This window comes from Cryptomeria japonica, chromosome 8 (assembly GCF_030272615.1).
Source record: "Cryptomeria japonica chromosome 8, Sugi_1.0, whole genome shotgun sequence".
Taxonomy (NCBI): domain Eukaryota; kingdom Viridiplantae; phylum Streptophyta; class Pinopsida; order Cupressales; family Cupressaceae; genus Cryptomeria; species Cryptomeria japonica.
Window position 1 is genome coordinate 143,607,681 of NC_081412.1, and position 26,566 is coordinate 143,634,246.

A 26,566-nucleotide genomic window follows, 5' to 3' on the forward strand; every position below is an offset into this window, starting at 1 on the left:
AGTATTGTTGTTATACTGGCATTAGCATAGAGCTTTTTCATAGCATCACTATCTACTCTTGCATAGTATTTGCTTATCATATTCAACCATCTTGAATCTCCATATGGCATCCATGGCTAGTGCTAAAAGCTGAGAGCTACACTCATTTGGGACTTGGAGAGGAGAGAAACGAGGGAGAAGCATCAAAAGGCATCATGGAAGCATCTTAGGGAGGCTCTTCTCCTTTCTTTTATTTTGTTAAACTTCTTTCATGCTTTTTGAAATCTCTCTTGATATGTTTGGAATGGTTTTTAGTTCTTTGTTTTGTTTTTATGGTTGAAACTAACTTATTAACATTGAACTTTGTTGTTGCCTTGTCCCCATTTCCATGACATCAGAATGTAACAACCTGTCCATTCATGAACTCACGGAAAACATATTATCCCACATTCATCTAGAAGTCGGGTTGGTTTGTATTCAAATACACCGACAGAAACATTCCAAATGTCTGCCTACTAGTCTTTTGGACTTCAGTCCGAGCGACCATCCACAGTTGGATACTTCCCCATCGACCATCAGAACGAACACTGAAAAGTTTCCCCAATATCCAATCAGTAGTAAATGACTTCATCGGACTTCGGTGTAACTTTCATCTAGTCAACCTGATCGCCAAAGGCGACCTCATCGGGTATCGGTGTAGAAAACAACCAGTTCTCCTGATCTCCGATGATACCTCGATCACCGAAGGCAATTCTATCGGGTCATCAGGAAGACAACCAAACAGCTAACCCGATCATTCGATCTTCCTTGATCTCTTTTTACGCTCCGCCACATGGAACCCCCTGATTGGATTTGGGGTCCCTACCCTGCCACCTTAGCACGGCCTCACTAATCGCCCAGAATGAAGCTCTTCTTTGTCGCTAGGTCCCACCATGGTCACCAAGTCATGGGGAATAAACTTCATGCATCTCGCCATAGCAGTATAGCGACAATTGTCCAATCATCTCGGTCTTGCTCACTCATTAACTTGCCTAAGCTTCTCTCTTGTCGGGTCCCACCATTTGGTTGCCAAGCCATGATGGATAACCTTCGTGCGTCTCGCCATAGCGGTATAGCGATAATCGTTCAATCATCCTGGACTTGCTCACCTATTAACTGATCATAGGAAGAAGGTTCCATCAGCCATCAGCATAACTACAAACAAGCAATCCTGATCCCCGATAAACCAGTAGACGACTTCATCAAAGCGGTTCCAGATAGATCGGCCCTATCGACCATCGGCAACAGTACTACAAAGTTACCCCGATCACCTAAAGAGCTTCATCGGGTCATCGACACATACCCTAAACTGTTTCCTCGATGAGCGATGCACTCCAAGTCAAAAGAAGTCAAACTCATCAAAGGTGTAGCTTCCAACTTGTTCCACCAATAGCCGATGGCAACCTGATCACCGAAGGCAACTTCATCGAGTCATCGGCCAGACTCCGGCAGTGCTCCTCCAATAGATGAAACACATGAAGGCGACTTCATCAAGTGATCGGGACAACATCCAATAGGCTACATCAGGACATTGGCAAGACTTCAATATGGCTAACCCGATAGGTGATGTTAACCCGATGACCACAAAAGCAGATCCGAACACTGGTTCCCAATAACCAAACAAGGAGGATACATCAGGTCGACCTAACCCGATACTTGTCCGCAACATGTTCATCTACCAGAGTTACACCGATAGGAAAAGTCCAAAACCCGATACCTTCCCACAAGTTGTTCCATCGGGGTAAGTTACACTGGTTAGGAGAATTCGAGGCATATTTCCAACATTATCTTCATTAATTAATTAAATTCAATTTCCGTCTTCCCATAATTAAATAATTGTTTTAAATTATTTAATTAGCTAACAATAACTTCTCAAAAAAACTAGAACCTAATTATTTAATTATCTAAAAATAGAAACATGCTAAAAATAAAAAATACTAAAAATAGAAACCTTGCTAAAAATAGAAACCTTCTTAAAAACTAGATTATATTTTTTCAAGATGAAAGCATAGGTATACTTGACAGACGCATGAATAGAGAATTCACTTGCATAGCAAAAGAATTGGTTATTTCTGCAATTTGAGGCTCCTGATAAAAATTGATCTCTAATACCATCCTCAAAAAAGCCTTGAACCTACAAGATCAAAATCACAAAGACTCACAAGAACAAATGTTAAATGGATTGATTCACGTTGAGTTCACTGGATGTTCTACAAGGGAAATCAATATGCTAATTATATTAAATAGGAAACCACTAAACCCTAGATCTAAAGCAAAATCCAATCGTATACTCAATAGAGGAATACTTGAAAGAAATCAAACAATTGCAAAACAAAGTAAACCCATGTTGATGCTCAAGCACTTGGCCTCCATTGTCTTTCTCCTTGTGTTGTATGATAGCTCTCAAAATCATAGTATGAAAACCTGCAATATTGATGCACAAGAATACAAAGATAGTGGTTACCCATTGTTGAGAATCGTTGTTGATTTTATAGATTTTTTGAATTTGGATTGACAATTGAGATTGATTTGAAAATAGAGTTGATCAATGGTTGAGGATTCATGAGACAAGTTGATGGGAGATAATTACTCAATGTAGTTGGCTCTGATTGAGAATTTCACTCATCTAACCGATTTGATTAAATTGTTAAGAGAATTGATTGATTAGTCAGAAAAAGGTGATTTCAAAAAGAATGGGTTGACTAGTCAATTAGAAAAAGTGATTGATGATTCACTAGTGGAAACTAAGAAACTAAGAGTAAATGACAGTTAAGATTTTCAACATGTGATGTAGGAAATTTGAAATGAAATTGCATTTGAAGAAAATTTTAGTTTTCGAAAATATGAAATGAAATTAAAATAAGAAGGAAACAGAATTAATTTGAATTTGGAGAGAAATGAAATTAAAATAAGAAGGAAACAAAATTAATTTGAATTTGGAGAGAAATGAAATTCTTTCGAAACATGAGACAAATTAAATTAAATAAATTATTTAAATTTTTTTATCGATTGGTCATAATCGAGATTTGTATTTTATTTAAATATTTTTGAGATCTAATCTTGGCCCGAACTAGGTGGGGCTACAACCCAGGAGCCACCTCCCCAAATTACAAATTTCCAAAAGTCAAAGACCCATTCATAGGTCATACCCAGGTCATCCACTAACTCCACATGAGACGAGGGGGAAAATTGATTGAATAAGTGAATCCCCCTTCATTATTCGCTTGTTCTTCTTCCCAAGAACCTCTATCCACCCATCCTCATTCTCAATTACATCCTAAGATGCCCTAACAAATTCGCAAGAGGAAGCCACATTTCCTTTCCTCTCACAAGATGTGTCATCAATCCAACTTCCTTCAGTCAATCCACAACCCACCAGTTCATTATTTTTGAATGTAGGCTCTAATTCCCCTGAAACCTTAGATGACTTGCTCAATTTTTTTCCCCCAAGTTTAACAACAGCTGACTTTGTTGGATCCTAGATTAGCTTATCCTTAAAAGATTTTTAGGAATCTTTATCCTCAATAGTTTTTCTAGAATCCTTCCTGATCTCCCCCACTTGAATGTTGTCATTCTTTTCCACTACATAATGGTGGGGGGAGACTGCCTTCCACTAGGTGGCCACATCCTTTGATTTTTTGTTGGCACAATTAACTTCCAAATGACCAGTTTGGAAACATCTTCTGCATCTAAAAGGAATGTTTTCAAAATCTACTATCTGCACCCATGACCCCTTTGCAATCTTTAAAGACAACTCAATAGGAGGTGCTTTGGAGAAATCCATCTCAACTTGAATGCGTGCATAAGTAGTATGGAAATAATCCAAAGAACCCTAATCCACTCCCAAAAACTTCCCTAAAGCATTACCTATGGCTTTAAAACAAGCTTCAAACCATAGTTGTAAATGCAAATTAGGAAGCCTCACCCATACTGGGATTTTATCAAAAGACTCAGTATTAGGGTTAAAAGTAGGATACCAAAGTTTCAAAAGTAGCATGTGCTTTTCTTTCTAGCTCTAGAGCTACTCATAGAGGACTTTCTTCTTGTCCTACACGCTGTCAAAGACCACTACAAAAAAACCTCGAGCACTAGGGTAAATTTGGACATCACCTATCAATATGGGTTTCCAACATTCAATAATCCATTTGTTTAAATCAACCAAGCTTGGCCAAAACCCTTGAAACCACCTAATCAACCCCATTTCTGCAAAATATTGTTTGTTGTCCTTCATCTCTTCAGATATCTCTACATCAAAGTTCACCACTGGCCTCTCAAGAGTCGAATCTTCCCGAGAGAGGGACAACATTGATACATTGGATCCTCCCACGTCGAGGCTCCCTGCAGACGTAAACCTCTCATTCACTCCAAACGCCTGTTTAGCCTTAGGACCCTTACCAAAGATCTGCTTCCCGAACTGTGATTTCGCCTTAAAAAGAGATGCAAATTTGTTTCCCCTCTATGAATATCGTTCTTGTCGGCATGGATGGAGGCAACACAAGTAGATCCATTTCTCCACGCTCAACAAAGCCCAAATCCATGTGAGTCGATACCCTAGAGGAGGCACCAATCGAGGCCGAAGCAAGAGCGTTGGCCGAAACCCTAGCATGCCAAAGATAGCACAGGGACTGCATCGCACAAGTTTTTTCCTAAATAAATTATTTAATTGAAGAGATATTATTAGCTAATTAAATAATTTAAAATAATTATTTAATTATGGGAAGACAAAAGTTGACTTCAATTAAATAATGAAGATTATTTAATTAAAATGTTGTGGTGAAATAATTAATTAAATAAAAATTAATATTAGAAAAAAATTAGATAATTAAATAATTATTTAATTTTGAGAAAAAATGAGAAATTTATTATTTAATTATTTAATTATGAGAAAAAATGAGAAATTTATTATATAATTAATTAAAGAGGAAAGATTAGTAAAATTAGCGCTTCCATACAATTTTAGGTGTCTATAGCCACATCAACATGCTTTTTGTAAGGTGTCGAAAAAGACCCAAAAAAGTAAAACTGATACTCTTGTACAATATATCATTTTTTTTTTGTGTACTGATGTGACATCACATACTTTTTTTCTTCTCTTTAAAACCATTATAATCTTCAATGTATCCAACTTTATAACACTCCTAAAATAATATTTGCTTCTTTAAAGCCTTATAAATAATGTAATAATATTAGAAAAAAAAAAAAAGTATGCGACAAAAGAAAGAGACATCCAATAAAATTAGAAGTCCGCGTCATGCCAATTGTACAGGCAATATACACGTGAGGACTGAAATTGTTTTCCTTTATTCTTTTCCCTAGTTTGTATTTGCGTGTTCAGAGGTGCCGAAAACATGCTTAGGTTTTTATATTATCCTAGTTTGTCTTTACTCAAATTCAAGACAAAAACAATATAGGGCCTATAATTCACTCAATCAAAGCAGACGCTATACGACCTGGTTTCTGAACAAAGCTCATACTTTTTATAGTATTTTATCAGTTGTGGATAAAATTTTATTAACAATCTTCAGGAAACAATGGTCGAGAAAGGAAAAATCAATGGGTGCCTTTAAGATCTGGGGACCCAGAGCGTGATTGCAGGCTAAGGCCAAGAAAAAGAAGCTATCGTGCAGGCGTGACAGACTGCCCTCTTCTGCTCTGCTGTTAAAAGTGAGCATGTGTAAGGGATGTGCATGTCAGAAAATGGCCGGAGTTTGGGATTTGTACTGCTCAAATATTCACACGCATGTTTGAATGTCATCAATCGATCAATCAAACCCAAGAGGAGTGCACACCTATATCAGTTTGCAGGCCTGGCCAAGAGTACGGTCAAGCTACTCCTGCCACTTGCACTGATACCTCCTAACTTATCATTCCAAACCTATTTAGATCTGATTAAAAATTAAATAAATTAATCAAACTATCTGAGTAAATTGTAGTTAATGAGATAAGATTGTTCAAAGCTAGTATTGGAAATTGCTTGGAAATTGGATTCAATTGTGTGAGCTTTATCATCAATGTTGAACAATCATAAATTCTGTGAATTTTTTTATCAATATTTCAAATCACATTCCGTGATCCATCATCAGAATCTAGTGTTGATAATTGCTATTATTGGATTCAATTGTGTAAGTTTTTCATCAATGTTTCAGATCACACTCCATGATCCATCATTAGGACTTTGGTAGTTTGCCAAGAAGAAAAATCCTTAGAATGTTAGATAATTTAAGAAGGAAAATCTTGATGATGGATAATGGAGTGTGATTTGAAATTAGAATCCAGAAACCGCAATAATATTAGATTTTTCAGAATCTAGTGTTGATAATTGTTGTTATTGAATTCAATTGTGAGTTTTTCATTAATGTTTCAGATTACACTCTGTGATCCATCCTTAGGACTTAGATAGTTTATGGAGCCTCGCAACGTTAGATAGATTAAGGAGGAAAATTCTGATGATGGATCACGGAGTGTGATCCAAAATGATGAAAAAACTCGCAAAATCGAACCTAGAAACAACAATGATTTAGTTTTTCAAAATCTAGTGTTGATAATTGTTGTTATTGGATTTAATTGTGTGAGTTTTTCATCAATAATTCATATCACATTCCACGATCCCATCATTAGAACTTAGGTAATTTACGAAGAAAAAACATCCGAAGGATGTTAGATAGTTTAAGGAGAAGGAAAATTCTGATGATGGATCACAGAAAATTATCATGAAAAAATCGTTTACGAAGAAGATAAATCCTCACAACATTACAATCCAATATCAATAAATTGTAGTTTCGTATCAGATCCTACTTCATGCTCTTCAATTGAATATAGTATTTCAGTTTTAGATTTCATACTTCTTCTCATGTTGTAAGAGATTGTGTACCCAGAGATAAATAAATCGAGTATGTAGCAGACCAATTAGCATGAACCTTCGTCACCAGGCATCCAAGCTCAGTGAATGGTGCTAAATTCAGGATAATTTTTACTTCAAATTTGCTATTTCCTCTTATTCTCATGAGATTGCTATTTCCTGGATTAGAGCTTACAGATTATAGACTGTATCCAAATTCACTCACAGGCTTTATATATTAGTAAGAACAGTGTCCCCAACTTTCACTTTGACCTCGAAGGCAAATCTATTAAGTAGCGAGTCTGGCACATCTATTAATTTAAGAAGAAAAATCCTTGTAATGTTAGATAATTTAAGAAGGAAAATCTTGATGATAGAAAACGGAGTGTGATTCGAAATGAGAATCCAGAAATCGCAATAATATTAGATTTTTCAGAATCTAGTGTTGATAATTGTTGTTATTGAATTCAATTGTGAGTTTTTCATTAATGTTTCAGATTAATGTTTCAGATTACACTCTGTGATCCATCGTTATTCTCATGAGATTGCTATTTCCTGGATTCCAATACTATAGAGCTTACAGATTATAGACTGTATCCAAATTCACTCACAGGCTTTATATATTAGTAAGAACAGTGTCCCCAACTTTCACTTTGACCTCGAAGGCAAATCTATTAAGTAGCGAGTCTGGCACATCTATTAATTTAAGAAGAAAAATCCTTGTAATTTTAGATAATTTAAGAAGGAAAATCTTGATGATAGAAAACGGAGTGTGATTCGAAATGAGAATCCAGAAATCGCAATAACATTAGATAGATTAAGAAGGAAAATTCTGATGATAGATCACCGAGTGTGATCCAAAATGACGAAAAAACTCGCAAAATCGAACCTAGAAACAACAATGATTTAGATTTTCAAAATCTAATGTTGATAATTGTTATTATTGGATTCAATTGTGTGAGTTTTTCATCAATAATTCAGATCACATTCCACGATCCCATCATTAGAACTTGGGTAGTTTACGAAAAAAAGAAAAAACATCTTAAGGATTGATCTTCTCAGGATGTTACAATCGAATCCAAAAACAGCAAGTATCAATAAATTGTAGTTTCATATCAGATCCTACTTCATGTTCTTCAATTGAATATAGTATTCCAGTTCATACTTTTTCTCATGTTATAAGAGATTGTGTACCCAGAGATAAATAAAATCGAGTATGTAGCAGACCAATTAGCATGAACCTTCGTCACCAGGCATCCAAGGTCAGTGAATGGTGCTAAATTCAGGATAATTTTCACTTTAAATTTGCTATTTCCTCTTATTCTCATGAGATTGCTATTTCCTGGATTCCAATACTATAGAGCTTACAGATTATAGACTTTGTATCCAAATTCACACACAGGCTTATATATTAGTAAGAACAGTGTCCCCAACTTTCACTTTGACCTCGAAGGCAAATCTATTAAGTAGGGTGTCTGGCACATCTATTAATTAGGGTGTCTGGCAAACCTATTGAGTAGGGTGCAAGGCAAATTCATTGTGGTAAAACTTATGCTGGGTCCACAGAGGCAGACTATAGGGTCTTTATCCTTTGCAGGACTGAACTGATCCCTCTGGGTAAATTGGAGAGACTTCCCAGCGGTATATTTAGCTATTAATGCTTGCAATTTGGGGTGTCAGTGAATTGTGAAACATGAATTGGTGTGCGTTCCAGTGCAAGCCATGCTCCAAAAAATAAAAATGAAGGACGATTAACTAAAAATTCTAACGATTACAGCGACTGCTTGAGGGTCTTTTTCATTTTTCATTATTAATGGAGTAGACCGGTGCTTGACAAAGCTTCACAGTAATTTCTTCTTTCACACCCTTGATTGATTTTGATGGCTTATGTTGCAAAGCAACTAATCCGTGGAACCAAAAGTGGCATACATAAAACCCACTAGAATTCAACGATATCATCAACTTTTCTTTTCACTAATATAATAGCAGCTGCTTGAGTGGCTGCTTGCTTGACAGAGCTTTACGTTTTGCCCTTGAGTGTACCATTTCGGTTATGTATCATGTTACTTCAGGGTAAAAGCATCTATGTACTCTCCATAACCTAGAATTTTAGTATTCACAATTAAATAGTGTAAATCACAGGAAACCAACAAAGTTACATTTAATGAAAGAAATCCACATATAAAGTGACAATTCATAACTTGATTTTTCTGAAAGAAAAATAAATAAAGTCTAGTAGTTTTACAGTCCCTCTCCAGGATCCTTCAATCAGGTCCCCGTAATATAAGTATTAAATGTACAATGTCTCATCAATGAAATATTGTGATAATGAAAGAGATCAGATGATTTAGCCAGTAGTTACAACAGTTTATTTGAGTAACCAGATTGCATCACTTGCCTCCGGTCCAAATTCTTTCGGATGTTGTCAGACATTGGATCTAAATTATTTCATACAAACCATTTCAGAGGCCATGAGTATGATCCCCCAAAGGACAAGCCACCCTAATGCAATAGAACCCCAAAGGCTCGTCTTGCCTAACCCAAAGGCTTGTATTGAAATACCCAAACCCAAAGGCTTGTCTTGCCTTTGCCACAAATTGATGTGCTTGAAATCTGAAAAAAATGGGGAGTTTTCCATTTTCCCAATTAGAATGCAATAATCAGCAGCAAAAGCAACCAAACATTTATGATACTAGACCTGATTAATTCCCAATAAAAGCTGCCCACCTCCTTGAATTTCCAGCATCTGATCTCAATCAGAAAACAGAGACATCCATATAACCTAATAACACACAAAGCCAAATCAAATCCTCAGCAAGAAAATGCTCAGCTCAGGCCCCCCTGTGCCATCAGGATTCATCATGTAAAAAGCCTCGGAGTCCCTCGATCCAACAACCCTTTCAAATTTAGCTCTCATATACATTAGTTCCCCGTCAGAACCCTCTTCAATTGGAAGTACTCCAGCGCCCATTGAAACAGCCTGAACCATGCTCAGAATCTGGCTATCTGTCTCGGAGCAGTTTCTCCTGATAGCATACCCTGTTTTCCTTCCATTGCAATACATTGTCCAGACGGACTCCTGAAACAATTTCCCTCTATTTGCAGTCCTCTCACATTCCAGAGCAATTCTGACCAATCCAGATGCCATCTCCTTCACAAGGGAGTTGGTAGGCGTTGCAAGTTCTAGAAGCAGAACAGGCCTAGACCTGGGATCATCCTGCACGACAAAGTGCACATGACCTTTTCTGTAACCAAACAGTGTGCCTGTGACTCTGCTTCCTAGTGATGGATTGTCGGAAGGACCTGCAGGCATTCCCATCCATTTGCAGGGAATTGGTAGAGGTATGACCCTGAAAAGAGACCTCAGCATGTTTGCAACACTCTTCGTCTTGTGGGTTGCTTTTCCAAATGGAACTAACCCAAACAACTGCTGTTTCTGATCATGATCATCCAAACCCATTACCCCAAGAGCACTTACCGATAAAAACTTCCTACTGCTACTACTGATGTTGCTACAACATTCTCCATCTGTCTCATCCAATGACATCTTCTTAGAGCTGATGCCCAACTGGGTAGGCCAAAATGCCGCACTGGGTAAGCAAGAGGGAGACGATAAGAATTTTACCTTCGACAGGTCTAGGATGATTCTCAAAGCAATCTCTTGAGCATTGTGAATAGCTTGATTCCTCCCATGATTAGGTGCAATTCCCAGATCATCAAGATTATTTGCCTCCAGCTACCATGTAGCTTGGCTTAACATATGATCCCTGAGCCTCATTACCTCAACAAGAATTCATCCTTATTTGCTTCTATATTGATTCTACAAATGACTGGTAGCTACATCAGGCTTGATCCCTTAAATGACTACAAACCATAAATGACTACAAACCATGACAGGCTTGATCCATTATTAATCCCACTCTAACTTTGCCCTCACATGCATACACACAAAGTCAGAAAAAAGCGACCCAGATGACACTGAAACTTGTGAAAGAAGAAAGCTGCATCTAATAAGGGTGTGGAGGCAGAAGGGAAAAAGGAAGTCTCTAGGATAAAGCTGAAAGGTAAAGAAAACGACAACTCTGTAACAACTCACCTTTTCGTAATACACACTATGAAGCCCCTCCTCACCGAAAACACTTGTCAAAATCCACCGAGATCTAGATCACGAGCTGTCAAACAATGAAACTCAATTTTCCCCTGGGTAGTCCCCAATGTCAAATTACAGAACCGCTGTTCAAAATGGCTCAAGTACAAATATGACCTAATGGGTATTCACACCCAAATGCAAATGTTGGAGACACAAAAGCCTAAATGCAAACACACAAAGTAGATAATATCTAATGGGTATGCAGACACAAAGGTTTAAAATCCAAAGAAGTTTATTGGGTGCCTCCTAGAAATGGGGATTTTGACTAAGCACGCTCTCATTTGAATTTGAGCGGCCAAAACCATAATCATTCCTTCTTATACTAAAGTCCCACATTGAAGCAGGGGAGGGCCATTACGAGACCAAGCAAAGGGAGACAATATTAAAAAGCCTGCCACCAACATACTGAAGAATTGTAGTTACACATTGACATCTACATACACACTAAAGTTGTGTGTATATAACCATATTCTATATCATACATTATTTGGATGGATATCCATTGTGTATATCAAGAATTCTATAGGTCCAAAGCTTGTTTATAGTGGGCATGACGACCGCAATGATGTTAATCATGAAGGAGACTCACAGGTAAAAGCACGCGGAGGTCATGAGTGTTTACGCCGGACCCAAACATATCTTAAATCCAGCACTAAAAGCAGCAAAACGAATAAACAAGAAGAACTAAAACTAAAGAATAATCCCAGAGCCCTGTTTCATAATTCTCATCTTCCAACAATTAAACAGAGCATGGATTCGAATTTCCATTAGTAGAGTGAATGTTGCCAAAAAGAGACGTTATTCATAATTGTCTGTCAAACTTGCAGATATTTATTACATAGATATTGTTTATGATTAGGAGACTGAAATTGCAGACATGAACGGCGGACGCAACGCCGTTACGGCAGGTTATCCGTTTAATCGGCGTTTACAACTCCAGCTCATCAAGCGTTTCCTTAAATCACGACTCTATGATTTTACCGTCTTCTTTCTTAAGAGCGTATGTGAATTCCGATGTACCGTTCTGTCCACTTTTAAGAAAATAATTATTAAATAGAATTTAATGCTGCTAAAACTGTACACACTCTTACATTTTTATACTATTGTTAGTCCCTGCCTATATATATAGGCAGAGACTAATGTTTTCACTTCACCCCATTAATCTTTTTTTGAAATCGTGTCAATACAAAAATTAAATGTTTATCCTATAGTTTGTCCTGCTGTGAATTTTCAAAACTATTTTTCATTGATTTTTTCATTTTCCTGATTGGTCCGTCGTAATTTTGTGGGGGTTTTGTTATTTTCTATTCAAAATTTTAGAAAAAAAATGTTTGAGCCAATGAGGGCTGAGCAGTGGAAAGATTTAAACATTTCCTATTTGTATCCTATTCACCAAATGAAAATTAATTTGTTTCTCATACACTGTGCACTTAGGCCCAGCTTTGTCCGTCCTTTTTCTGCTCCAATAGGCATATGTTGATTTATCACAATAAGGCCCAGCTTTGTCCGTCCTTTTTCTGCTCCAATAGGCATATGTTGATTTATCACAATAAGTATTTTTTCGAACACTAAACCATATAGGTATACGCTGATTTATCATAATAATAAGAAGGCTAATGCTTTTGCTCTTAAACTTTTCATATACCTTTTTAATTATATGTCTTATGAATTTTAAAAGAATATAATGAAGGGTGGTGAAATAATATAGGGTACTTTGAATGAATTAAAAAGACAATTTAATAATAAATATATGTTATAAAGGATGTTAAAACAAATTTTAAATGGTATAACATTTAATTTAATATTATAAAAAAATAAAATGATTTTAAACATAATTGAATATTTCAAAAACATGTTGAAATTGAAATTATAAAAAAACAATTTAAGTAAATAAAAAATTAAATAACTTTTAGATAATTTTAATTTGTAATATAATTTTAATCTTTCAAAAATATTTATTACTTGTATTTCTATTATTATATATAGTTATAGAATAACACATTGTTATTTTAAATAACCATAAAATATATTTAATTAATGCAAATCCTCTAACATAAATATAAAAAATTTGAACATAAAATTAATAATTAAATTCTATTATTTAAAAAAGTAGATGTTATTTTGTTTGCATGTATATATAAGTTTAAAATGTTGATTATATCACTTGTTAATTTATATTTTATTAAAATATTATCAAAATATTATTGCATTAGAAAATATATAATAATTAATATAGATATTATTAAAATATTATCAAAAATATTATTGCATTAGAAAATATATAATAATTAATATAGATATTATTAAAATATTATCAAAAATATTATTACATTGGAAAATATATAATAATTACTATAGATATTTTAAATTCATCTACCTAAAAGATGCCAAAAGATATTAGACTCATTTCATTATAAAGGAATAGTCATATCCATCAAATTGATGAAGTTTCTGTTCATAATGATCAATATGCTAACTTTTGGACTTGAAAAATAGTCATATCCATCAAATTCATGAAATTTCCACATTCCATAATGATCAATATATTAACATCTAGATTAGACTATTTATATTAATGTTTCAAATCAAGCTCTATGATCCATCTATCTCTTATCTTTTAGGTTCTTGTGTCATTCATCTTGGACCTCTTACTCTATTTATTATGTTGGCTCTCTTAACATCCTTCCATTTCTCTTCTCCTATCTGCCTTGACAATGGATCATAGAGTTTGATCTGAAACGTTGGCAACAAAAAATCTACATATTCTAATCCAAAAGTTAGGATATTAGTCATATCCATTTTTAAGAACTATAAATAATTATAAGATAAGAATTCATGGTTTTAATTTCAAGTATACTTCAAAATCACTTGATGATCAACATTTCAAAAATATTTATTGTAAGTGGCAAACTCAAATTCAACTACACTCTAAATTTGAGTATCAAAATTAAAAACAACCAACAATCTTATGAAGACTCTTTACAAATAAATTATTTTCTCATCAAATTTTAACAAATATTTATTCTAAGGAAAAACTCAACATTGACTATGCTACTAATAGTTGTGCCTAGTACTAATTGATTTGAAGTCAAGGTCAATACTAATAGCTATAATCTCCACCAAATAAATCAAATTGTGATATGTTTGCCTTGCAAGAATATCCATTGATCTCATTCATGAAAGATATTTGATTACCTAGAGCATCATGTTGCACATAAAATTAATCATATTTGTAATTTGATGATAGTTGCAATTGCTTCAATATTCTCCATTAAAACAATGATGTGCAGTCAAATTGTAGGTTTTTTTTTGTTCCTTCTTTTCTAAGTCATCATTTTTACCAGCCTACAACACCTTTATGACACTCCCTATGTCAGCTCTATAAAAAAATTACATTTTAGTAAATGGAAAGACTGAGCTATGACCACCACTATGTTATCAACATGAAGCAATCCCTATATGGAAGAGTTCAAGTCGTGTACAATCTAGTTGGAGAAGACCATTAAAATTCATTTATTTGCCTTTGAAAATATCATTTTTGAGGCCGCTACAAAGCTATTGTGATTGATTTTTCACAATAAGTGTAAATATTTCAAATAACTTTATGTAGCACCTGTTTAATGGTTGCAAACAAATTTCTGCAACAATTGTACAAGTATTGCAAATGACTTTCCCCAATAGTTATGTAGTTGTTGCAAACAACTTTTCACAACAATTATGTGAATATGATTGTTTTGTATGATGCATATTTTCAAAGGTTATACATTTTTCATTTTGTTCTATTAATGTGAATATTAGAATAAGATATTAATGTAAGAAAATACTTTATTCATTTATGTTTCATATATATTACATCACAAAAACAAATTTTGAGATAAAGCTTCAATGCTTCCTTTTTATACTTGACTTGCTAGTGTTACAAATGCATTGTATTAACGATTGTAGCTATCCTAAACTGGAATTTACTGAGCACATCTATATATATATTTACAAAGGACAATAAATTTTGAATTTATCACATGATCAAAAATCACTTCATCCGTGACCCATTTACATATTTGACTGCTATTCTCAATCATATTATAATTTTCCTATGACCTTTTACCACTATCTACATGTTTCTAATAAAAAATAATAAATCAACAAATTTTAGCAAATGGCAGGGACTCTAGCTGTATCACAGCTCTTGTTTTCACATATGATTAGTGTTGAGGAAAATAATCATTCTTCATGTAATTATACATGTAATGAATTATAATAATTATTCTTCATGTTTAATTAGATGTAAGTGTGTGGTTTCTGGATTCAACTATGTAAGTTTATGTTTGCATCACACTCTGAACCATCATCACATTATTCTTTTTTCATGCAACCCTCTCAGATTAATGATGGATCATTGAGCGTGATCTGAGATGTTGATGCAAACAAAAGCCTACACAATGGAATCCAAAAATAAAACAGTAATCTCAATAGACAGTAGAAATCTATTCTCTTTAATTAGATGTAATTAATTAAGTATGAATTAGTTCAAATTAATTATTTATAGTGTATTTATTAATTAGGAAAGAAAATTATAAGTGGATGTATTTAATTTTATATAGGTACAATTCATGACAAAAATGGACATCTTCTCACAAATTTTGGAGAGATAAAATTTATGCTTCGTAGTTCTATGAGAATCTCTTTAGAGAGGATGATCATTGACAAGATGCTCAATCTATATTAGAAGATATCTTGAAAGACCACATTCCCATGAAGGCAAATCCTGAGTATAGCAAGTTCTTAGACCCAATTTTTTCTATGGAAGACCTTGAACATGTTGTGTTCTTTATGGCTTTGAATAGAAGTCCTTGTTTTGATGGTCTCCCAATTGAGTTTTATCGAACTATGTGGCCACATGTCAAGAAGGATTTTTACTTGCTTTATTTGGAGTCTGTGGAGCAAGGAAAACTTTAAGAAACCCCTCCCTTGGACAAGGTGTAAAAACCTGGCGAAAGTTGTATAATTCCAAAGAAAAATTTAATTTTACTAGCGATTTTTTGTGGTTTACGGAGAAAATTAATAATCTCCATTGGCGAATTAGCCATGATCGCTCAAAGTTTGTGAAAAATCCTAGCGAATTGTACTATTTTTAAAACCCAAAAAATAATTGCATGGGCGAATTGTAATGTTTTTAAAACCAGAAAAATATTTGCATTGGCGATTTCAAGCTATTTTCAAACCATAAAAAAAAAATATTGGCGATTTCAAGATATTAACTTTAAGTAATTGAAACACTGTTAGGTCCTAGAGATAACTGAGAGGGGGGGGTGAATCAGTTGTCTAAAAATATTAAACCAAAAACAACTTAATCAAATTACTACTTAATACTGGTGAAACTGTCTGCTATACTAGTGGAATAGTCTACTATACCGGTGGACAAATTTAACAGATAAACGCAATACCGGTAAAGATTAATTCATGAAACTAAAAGACAAAATCATCCACAACACATAACACCAATGTTTGTATGTGGAAACCCTGTAAGGGGAAAAACCATGGTGGGAAACCTTACCCACAATCAAATGATACTACTGTAGATAGTAAGTGTACATTAATGGGGTCTGCACATGCAAAAAGGCCAAGCACCTAGAGCTCACTACTCAAACACAAATGGGAGTCACACTGACTATAGTTGGATGGTTAAATCCAATAAAATTGTATTGCTCAAAATAGCATCTTCATAGCTGGATTCAGTACCGATGTAGTTCTGATATGCTTTCACAAAAACCTAGCTTCACCTTCAAAAGATTTCTGCATGTATAGCTCTTCTTAATCTCGCATATACCTTCGCACAAATCCTTTTTCACATTCCTCCTTCAATCTTACAATTAAGACCTTCCATTTATACCATAACCTAAGATCAATTTTAGTAGGTCGGCTCTACAAGATATTACAATAAAATCATTTTACAAATAATACAATATTTGATGCAATAACCGATTGAACATGTCGGCCTGATGCATTTACAACAATAATTAATCAACTTCATAATATGTCATGTTGATCTGGAAAAGATAAACCTGCCAATGTAACCCTTGACCTATTTGCTGGTAACAACAAATATGCAATTATGAATATGCCAATAAGCAATTCTCCAAAATAAGATGTCCAAACAATGTCTTCGACATTTCCAAGTGTTTTCCATGCTATTCCAAGTGTTAGTGATCATTATATCCTGTTGGTGTATCATATACCAGTGACTGTGCAAAAAGTCACTTGCTTACTGGTGAATGTTGTTGGATTTCCAAAGTGCTAGAGTTTTAGTAGGTGTTGACATCAATGACAAAACCATACCAAAATACCAACAATCTCCCCCTTTGGCATTGATGGCAACACAAGATGGAAAAACCATCAAAGTGCCAAAACAGAAATGCCAAGTATAAAAACCAACAATCTCCTCAAAGTAACAGTCTCTCCCCCTGAGAGTAGCATGTGTTTCATTATGTTTTTCAATGTCAATCTCTTGTGAAAGATAATGTGTTTTTCCATAGATATCTCTCCCCCTTTGACATCAAATGCCAAAGTTACAACAAAATACCAATTGTTAGATTCATATACAAAATACCAACCAATTACAATATACCAACTACTCCCCCTAAGAAGTAGCTTCCTCATCAAAGCCAGAGTAAGAATATATCTATGTCAATTATGTCGGTTGATGATAGACATCAACTCTCTAAGTATCTACCAGTGGGGGTATGACCCCAAGCCGTTCTCTAAGATATTCAAAGGTCTCCTTAGGTAAAGGTTTAGTGAAAATATCTGCAAGTTGTTCTTTAGTATTCACATAAACCAATTTTATTTCTTTTGCTTCAAATTTTTCCCTTAGAAAATTCAATTTGATTGAAACATGTTTTGTTTTAGAATGCAGTACAAGATTCTTAGATATATCAATTTTTGTTGTGTTATCACAATAGATAGTTATAAGTTCCTTGCATTTTACCTTTAAATCTTTCAACATTTGTTTAAGCCAAAGTACCTGTGTACAGTTAGTTGCTGCTACAACATATTTTGATTCTGTTGTTGATAAGGATGTACAACTATGTTTCTTACTCAACCAAGAGACTAATCTGTTTCCAAGAAAAAATGCTCTGTCGGTGGTGCTTTTTCTATGATCAATATCTCTTGCCCAATTTGCATCTGTGTATGCACATAGGTCAAAGTTTTCATCTCTAGGATACCATAATCCAAGATTTATAGTGCCTTTTAAGTACCGAAAAATCCTTTTCACTATTGATTCATGATTTTCTCTAGGATTACTTTGAAATCTTGAAACAATACATACTGCATTCATGATATCAGGTCCAGTTTGTGTCAAATATAGTAAACCTCCTATCATAGATTTGTACCTTGTTGGATTAACAGGTGTAGATTCATCTCTTAAAGATAATTTGTCATTTGTAGTCATGGGTGTACTTACCGGTTTAGAGTTCTCCATCCCAAATTTCTTAAGTAACTCTTTTAAGTATTTTGATTGACTTAAGAATATACCTTTGTCAGTCTATGAAATCTGCAATCCTAAAAAGAATCTTATTTCACCAATCATAGACATTTCAAATTCTTGCTGCATCTTAATAGAAAAGTCTTTACACAATCCATCTTCTCCTCCAAATACTATATCATCAACAAAAACTTCTATAGCCAAGATGTCATCATTAGTCACTTTATAGTATAGATTACTATCAGCAATACCTTTAGAAAAACCAATCTTTAAAAGACACTTATCTAGTCTTGCATACCAAGCTCTTGGAGCTTGCTTCAATCCATACAAAGCTTTTCTTAACCTGCAAACCATATCTTTGGCATCTGTCAAAGAAAATCCATCAGGTTGTTCAATGTAAACTTCCTCCTCAAGATCTCCATTCAGAAATGCACATTTAATATCCATCTAATATACTTCGTAGTTTTTGTGTGCTGCAAAGGCCAAAAACAATCTAAGTACCTCAATTCTAGCTACCGATGCAAGGGTTTCATTATAGTCAATTCCTTCCTTCTGAGAATATCCCTTACACACCAATCTTGCTTTATTTCTGATAACCTTACCATCTTCATTAAGTTTGTTTCTGAATACCCATTTTGTTCCAATTACATTTTTATCTTTAGGCCGGGAAACTAATGTCCAAGTGTTATTTTTCTCAATTTGCTCTAATTCTTCTTCCATAGCTTTAGTCCAATATTTATCTTCACATGCCTCATTAATGGATGATGGTTCAATTTGAGAAATAAGACATAGCTCTTCATTTGCCAATCTTCCTCTTGTCATAACTCCTTTGTATTTGTTTCCAATTATCTGATCTTCAGAATGATTCAATCTTACATACCGGGGTGTCTTTGTTTGTTGTAGTTCTTCAATCATAGTGGAATTTTCAGATGATACCAGTGTAACTAGATCTTCACTCTGTACCGGTGGATTTGGTGTAGTTTCATTTGTTAGAATTTTTGTTGCCGGTTCAGAATCTATATACCTTGAAGTTCCTCTGAATTGTTCATCAATCTTTACATTTGCACTCTCAACAATTTTCTACAATCTCTTGTTAAAACATCTATATGATTTACTCTTAGATGAATAACCAAGAAATATTCCTTCATCACTTCTAGGATCAAATTTTCCAATATACTCATCTCTTCTAATGTAGCATTTACTTCCAAATATTCTGAAATATTTAAGAGTAGGAGTAATACCAAACCATAGTTCATGAGGGGTCTTACTGGTTTCACCTTTGATGTGAACTTTTTTGAATGTATAGACCGTTGTACTTACTGCTTCTCTCTAATATACATGTGGCAAGTTTGTTTCTAATAACATACTTCTAGCTGCATCTAGGATAGTTATGTTTTTCCTTTCAACAACTCCATTCTGATGTGGTGTCCAAGGTGCTAATAGTTGTCTTCTAATTTCATTCACTTCACAGAATGCATTAAACTCCTTAGATATAAATTCACCTCCTTGATCTGATCTTAAGCATTTGAATTTCTTACCGGTTTCATTTTCAACCATTGCTTTGAACAATTTAAACTTTCCAAGTGCTTCTGATTTTTCTCTGAGAAAAGTAACCCAACACATTCTAGAATAATCATCAATGATTAGCATGAAATATCTATCACCTTGTAAGCTTTTAGTTCTAGTTGGACCACATAAATAAGTATGAATTAAATCAAGAGCATTATTAGATTTCTCTGGAATACTTTTGAAACTAGCTCTAACTTGTTTTCCAAATTGACATTCCATACATACTGTGTTGTAAGGTTTGACAATTTTAGGTAAATCTCTAATTGCCTTAGTAGTATTGATTTTTACCATGCAATCAAAGTTTACATGACAGAGTCTCTCATGCCATAGCCAACTTTCATCAATGTGTGCAATCAAGCATGTCTTTTCACTATTATTGAAATGAAAGATATTACCTCTAGTCTGATTACCGGTTGCAATTTCTTAACCACTTCTATTCATGATTTTACATTTTCCATTTTTGAATTGTAACTGAAATCCTTTCTCAACTAATTGACCAACACTCAAAAGATTATGCTTTAAACCTTCAACATAGTAGACATTGTCAGTGTTATGCTTACCATCAAAGGATATTGAACCCTTACCTTTGATCTGACAAGCTTTGTCATCTCCAAATCTTACTAGGCCTCCATTATATTCTTGAAAGTTCAATAATTTACCTTTATCTCTTGTCATATGATGTGAGCATCTAGAATCAATGATCCATTCATCCTTTACTTCAACTTTAGCTGCCAAGGCCTGTTCTACTGGTTGCACTGTAGGTGCCGGTTGATCTTCTATTATAGCAACAAAAACCCATCCATTGTCTGTTGGATCATCATCAGAATCATCAATCACTCCTTCATCAGCTACATAACAAGATTTGTCCTTATTCTTCTTAAATCTGTATCTCTGATATTCAGGATTAGGCTTGTATGTCCTTCTGGCTTCTTCTCTTAGTCTAGCATGTCTATCAGGGCATCTTGAAGCCATATGACCAATCTTATTACAGTTAAAACATTTAAAGGGTGCTTTACCTTCATACTTACTTCCAATTGGACCTTTAGGCATTTTTCTTGCAAATAGTGCTTCAAGCTCTTCAAGTTCTTCATTTTCTTTCTTGCTTTCCTCAAGTTCTCTTGCATAAAAGGCTTTCCAAATAGATTTGTCAAATGATGATGTTGATGATGTTGATGCTTTAAAGGCTAAATATGTCTTTATAGTAGCAACATGACCAAATTCCTCAATTTCAAAGGCTGAAAGTTTTCCAATCAATGTATCCCTAGTTACTGATGTATTAGGCATTGTTCTTAACTCATTTATAGCAGTAACCTTCATTTTATATGCCAGTGGCAATCCTCTTAAAACTTTTGAAATAATTTCATCTTCACTTAAGGTTCCTCCACAACATTTTATACCCAAAACAATTTCATTAACTCTTTCCATAAAAGCAAAAATTCTTTCATCTTCTTCCATTTTCAGATTTTCATACCTGACCCGTAAGCTTTCAAGCTTTGCAATTTTGATTGTGGAATCTCCTTCATTCAGTGTTTCCAAATGATCCCAAATAGCTTTAGTAGTTGATCTATCAGATAATCCCATGATTTGTTGATCTGTTAATGTGCTCAAAAGTGCTTCTCTTGGTTTGCAATCATTTTCCTCATCTTTAGTCAAGTTAGGTGGACTAGGCTGAGTGGTAGTAGCAGCAATATAACCATTCTTTGTAACTTCCCAGATGTCCTTACCAATGCAATTCAGATGTGTCTCCATTCTGATCTTCCATATGCCATAGTTGGTTCCATCAAGTTTAGGGTTGTCCTTCTTGAAATAGTTAGTAGACATTGGATCACCTCAAGTTGTTAAACTTTTGCAAACGAGGACTTAGCTCTGATACTAATTATTAGGTCCCAGAGACAATTTAGAGTGGGGTGAATCAGTTGTCTAAAAATATTAAACCAAAAACAACTTAATCAAATTACTGCTTAATACCGATGAAACAGTCAGCTATATCAATGGACAAATTTAACAGATAAACGCAATACTGGTAAAGATTAATGCATGAAACTAAAAGACAAAATCATCCACAACACATAACACCAATGTTTGTACGTGGAAACCCTGTAAGGGGAAAAACCACGGTGGGAAACCTTACCCACAATCAGATGATACTACTGCAGATAGTAAGTGTACATAAATGGGGTCTGCACATGCAGAAAGACCAAGCGCCTAGAGCTCATTGCTCAAACACAAATGGGAGTCACACTGACTATAGTTGGATGGTTAAATCCAATTAAATTATACTACTCAAAATAGCATCTTCATATGCTAGATTCAGTACCAATGTAGTTCTGATATGCTTTCACAAAAACCTAGCTTCACCTTCAAAAGATGTCTGCGTGTATAGCTTTGCTTAATCTCGCATATACCTTCACACAAATCCTTTTTCACATTCCTCCTTCGATCTTACAATTAAGACCTTACATTTATACCATAACCTAAGACCAATTTTAGTAGGTCGTCTCTACAAGATATTACAATAAAATCATTTTACAAATAATACAATATCTGATGCAATAACCGATTGAACATGTCGGCTTGATGCATTTACAACAATAATTAATCAACTTCATAATATGTCGTGTTGATCCAGAAAAGATAAACCTATCGATGTAACCCTTGACCTATTTGTCGGTAACAGCAAATATGCAATTACGAATATGCCAATAACAAATTCTCCAAAATAAGATGTCCAAACAATGTCTTCAACATTTCCAAGTGTTTTCCATGCTATTCCAAGTGTCGGTGATCATTATATCCTGTCGGTGTATCATATACGGGTGACTGTGTAAAAAGTCACTTGCTTACCGGTGAATGTTGTCGGATCTCCAAAGTGCTAGAGTTTTAGTAGGTGTTGACATCAATGACAAAACCATACCAAAATACCAACAAACACGTGGCACACAGTCGTCAACTCTTTACCTGGAAAATTGCCCATTAGAAAATATCGTGACCTAGCGACAAGCCCTTACGACTCTCTCTATCTCCAACTCGCAAGCTGAAAATGCTAAGCCTTCGTAACCTTGAGATCTAGCGACTAAGGGAAACTGAACTGGCACTCGCCAATTGTCGACCACAAATGTTAAGTCCTCGTCACCGCAGCAACTTGGAGATAGTGGTAACTTTAACCCTTGTCGCGTACTCGCCAACATAAAATTGTTTATCTCTTAACCGCTAGCACTTCACTCGCAAGCTCGTGGCTTGATCAGGTCTTCAGACGTTTAACTTCGCAAGCTGGCGATAACCATTAAACCTAACCACAAACTTTCTAGTTGCTAGCTCGTGACCTAAAAATGCTAACATTAAACAAACATGAGAGCTAGCAACAAATGTATGAAATGAGTTACTCGCTAACTCTCGCAGCTATAATATATGACATCAGACCAACTCAAGACCTCATGACCAAAGCAATTTCACTAACAATCTTCAGCTCGGTAACATAAAATGCTAACACCCAAAAAGCTAGAGACCTCATGATGTAAACCCAAACCAACTTGTCGCCAACTCGCGGCTTGATCATGTCTTCAGACATTTTACCTCGCAAGCTGGTGATAACCATAAAACTTAACCACAAACTATCTGGTCGCTAGCTTGCAACCTAAAATTTTTAAGGCTTGGATGCTATCTCGTTCCTGAGGGACTAGTTTCAAGGTTTCTCTTGAGTCAAGGTTGATTAGACAAGAGAGGACGACGGTTTCAGAGGCATAAAAGGATTTGATTGCTTCTGAGTTAGAGATGGGAGATCATAGATTTCTCTGAGAAATAAGAGCTCAGGTTGCTTGTTGTCAGGGATTCTAAAGCAGAATTTGCTTAATCAAGGAGGAATAAAATCAAAACAAAATCATTCACAATAGATGAGCCTTAGCAGGATGCAGTGGATTTGATAGGCATGACTTCTAGAGTCTACAGTAATGTTGAAAAACACCAAAATGATGATTTTTCACGTGAATGAGCATCACCAAATGAAGTGTGAAAATGTTATAAATACAATGGAGTGCTGACATAATTGGTAGAAGAGAAACTCAGAAAAGAAACCTTTTTCATTTTTTGAGAGTGGTTTTTTTCCTCAAAAAGGAAGATGATGTTTGAGCAGGATCATGCATGGAGTTGTTGTGTGCTCCATGATACCGGATGGGTGTTTTTTTGTTTTCTTCTGTGTGAGTTTGTTTATTGTCAGATGGGTTGTGAAAGTGAGAAGGATTGCCAGAGGGGGTGTGAAAGCCTTTTCTTGTCAAGAAAGGCCAAGCATGACACATCCTCTGCTTCTACTTTGTCATAGGATGGCAAGGGGTTTGAAGAAGGAGCCCGCAGAGGAATGAAAGAAGGATTTGTTTGGGTAGGGAATGGTAGCTAGTCATCTTTGTGATGACATGAAAGCTGCAAACCCTCCCCAACATATTAAATTTACCCTAAATCTCTTGTCTCCACGTTCCCTGATTGTGGGCATGAAGGCTCAGGCTCCTCTTTCCATTGTCTTTGTTCCTGGGCATGAAGGTTTCCTCCTCTATTTGGAAATGATCTGTTGGACAAAACGTAACATCTCACATTCCATCTGAAGGCATCAGGGTGATAATGACATGGCTCAAGCAATTTTGCAAGTTGTATAGTCATTGGGGTTCCTTTTCTGGTTCTAGTAGTGATTCTAGACTCTAGGTGAAGGAAGCAAGTTGTATATTCTATAGTCATTTACAGAGCAAATGAAAAGCATTTAGTGTCAAGCTTTATGCAGGTTCTTGAAGGAGTTATATATAAATTTATTTTGTGTATAATTCTATCTCTTTCAAATGATCAGAATCATGAGATTTAACTTTTTTCATTTGTTGCATTGTTATGGTGTGTAATTTTTCATTTAATGCTTCATAATCCTATTATGCCCAGGAATGCAAAATTTCTGTTAGTCTGGAATCATATTAAGGATTCACCTCATTGTAATCGGTGGGCAGATTATAGACATAGTCATAGAAGTTAGAACACCTCCATATATATTACATAAACATCCATAGCATATAAAATCATAAGAGTATTAAGAATGAAAGTATTAAACACCACAATAGATAGGAATAAACATAATTAGTAAAACATCAAGACAATAGACTAGTGCCTTATCCTAGGGCATAGAGTCACTTACAATTCAAAGACAACCTGATAATAAACTTCAATAAGATTCATTTGCAGATAAATAGGAATGAAATTATGAATACAACCATTACACACACAACCCAGATTCATATGTAAACTGAAAAACCCTTGACCATTCAATTCATAGTGAAAACATAAATTCAACACAGATAATTATGTGAAGATCTCAAGCTGGAAATGATATTGATATTATATTCATAATGATATCAGAAAGTGAATTCACAATGCGATTCAACTATGCACTTATCAAATTCTTGAACAGTTGAGCTATTATAACTATATAAGAGTTTTCAAGTTCAATGTCAATAAAAGTGGCCAACTAACCATCCCCTTCTACCAATCAAAAAGAAAAAGTGGCCATCCCTCTCAAATTAATCTTGGAATCCTTTTATAAGATGAGGATTCAACAAGCTTAGGATTACTGTGAGGAATCTTGGGTAGCAACCTCAACCTGAGATTTCTTCTTTGGCTTTAGCATGGCTTACCACCTGTCCACCTCTTTGTCTATTGGCCAACTGAATGCCTTTACCTGTTCCAACTTTGCAACTTAATCTATCCATCTGACATCTGTAACTACCTTAGACTCAACAATAAACTTTGCATGGTCAACCTCAACCTTGAATAGTGAATCAAGCATACCGTTAAGGAAATCAACGTCAACCTATTCATTTACATGCTTGATTATTTCTTCTTGCTCCAGAATCAAATCAAATTCGCTGGTCCAATCAGAAATTGATTTCAAATCTCCATTACTACCATAAATTGAAGACACCAATTTATTATAACCTTCCCCAAATGTCTGCAATTTTTCATTTATAAGCACATCCTTCCCTATGAAAAATGCATAAGCTGCATTCATTACCTCCACCATGTCTTTAGTGTGACTAATCTTGGGAGGGAACTCGTCACTATATGTCATTGCAGTATCTAGGTTATCCATTAATCTTCTTCTTCCTGACCAAACATTGAACAAAGGTCCAAGAAAAGTGACAGCCTCAGAGGTGTTTTACTTGACTCTTTCAAAGAAATGTGCAAATCATGCACTACCATCAGTTTTCCTTTCAATACATTAATCCCGTGTTTCAGAATTCCTAACACAACAAAGATAGCCTTGACATTTTTTTCCTTTTGAAGCTTTTCAATTTTCCCTGTGTATTCCTTCATTTTTGTTGCCTTATCAGCTGGTATTTCTTGTACTTGTTTTGTAATCTGTATTGGAGGGGGCTCATTTGCAATTTTTTCTTTCAACTCCACTAACTCTTCCTCCAAAGCACCCTTCTTCATCAATGTCTCTTCATATTTTTTAGACAATGCAATCAATTGGGTATATGTT

General features: G+C 34.9%; 1 protein-coding gene across 1 annotated transcript; it reads right to left on the reverse strand.

Moving 5' to 3' along the window:
• Positions 1 to 9,038: 9,038 nt before the first annotated feature.
• LOC131032299 (protein MIZU-KUSSEI 1) lies at positions 9,039 to 11,805 on the reverse strand. Its single transcript, XM_057963233.2, has one exon. It carries the CDS (start codon positions 10,401 to 10,403, stop codon positions 9,660 to 9,662), a length of 744 nt encoding a protein of 247 aa, XP_057819216.1. The 5' UTR covers positions 10,404 to 11,805; the 3' UTR covers positions 9,039 to 9,659.
• Between the last annotated feature and the right edge of the window lie 14,761 nt (positions 11,806 to 26,566).

Coding starts and splice junctions, on each gene's coding strand:
- LOC131032299 (XM_057963233.2), bottom strand. CDS start 10,403: ATGTCATTGGATGAGACAGATGGAGAATGTTGTAGCAACATCAGTAGT.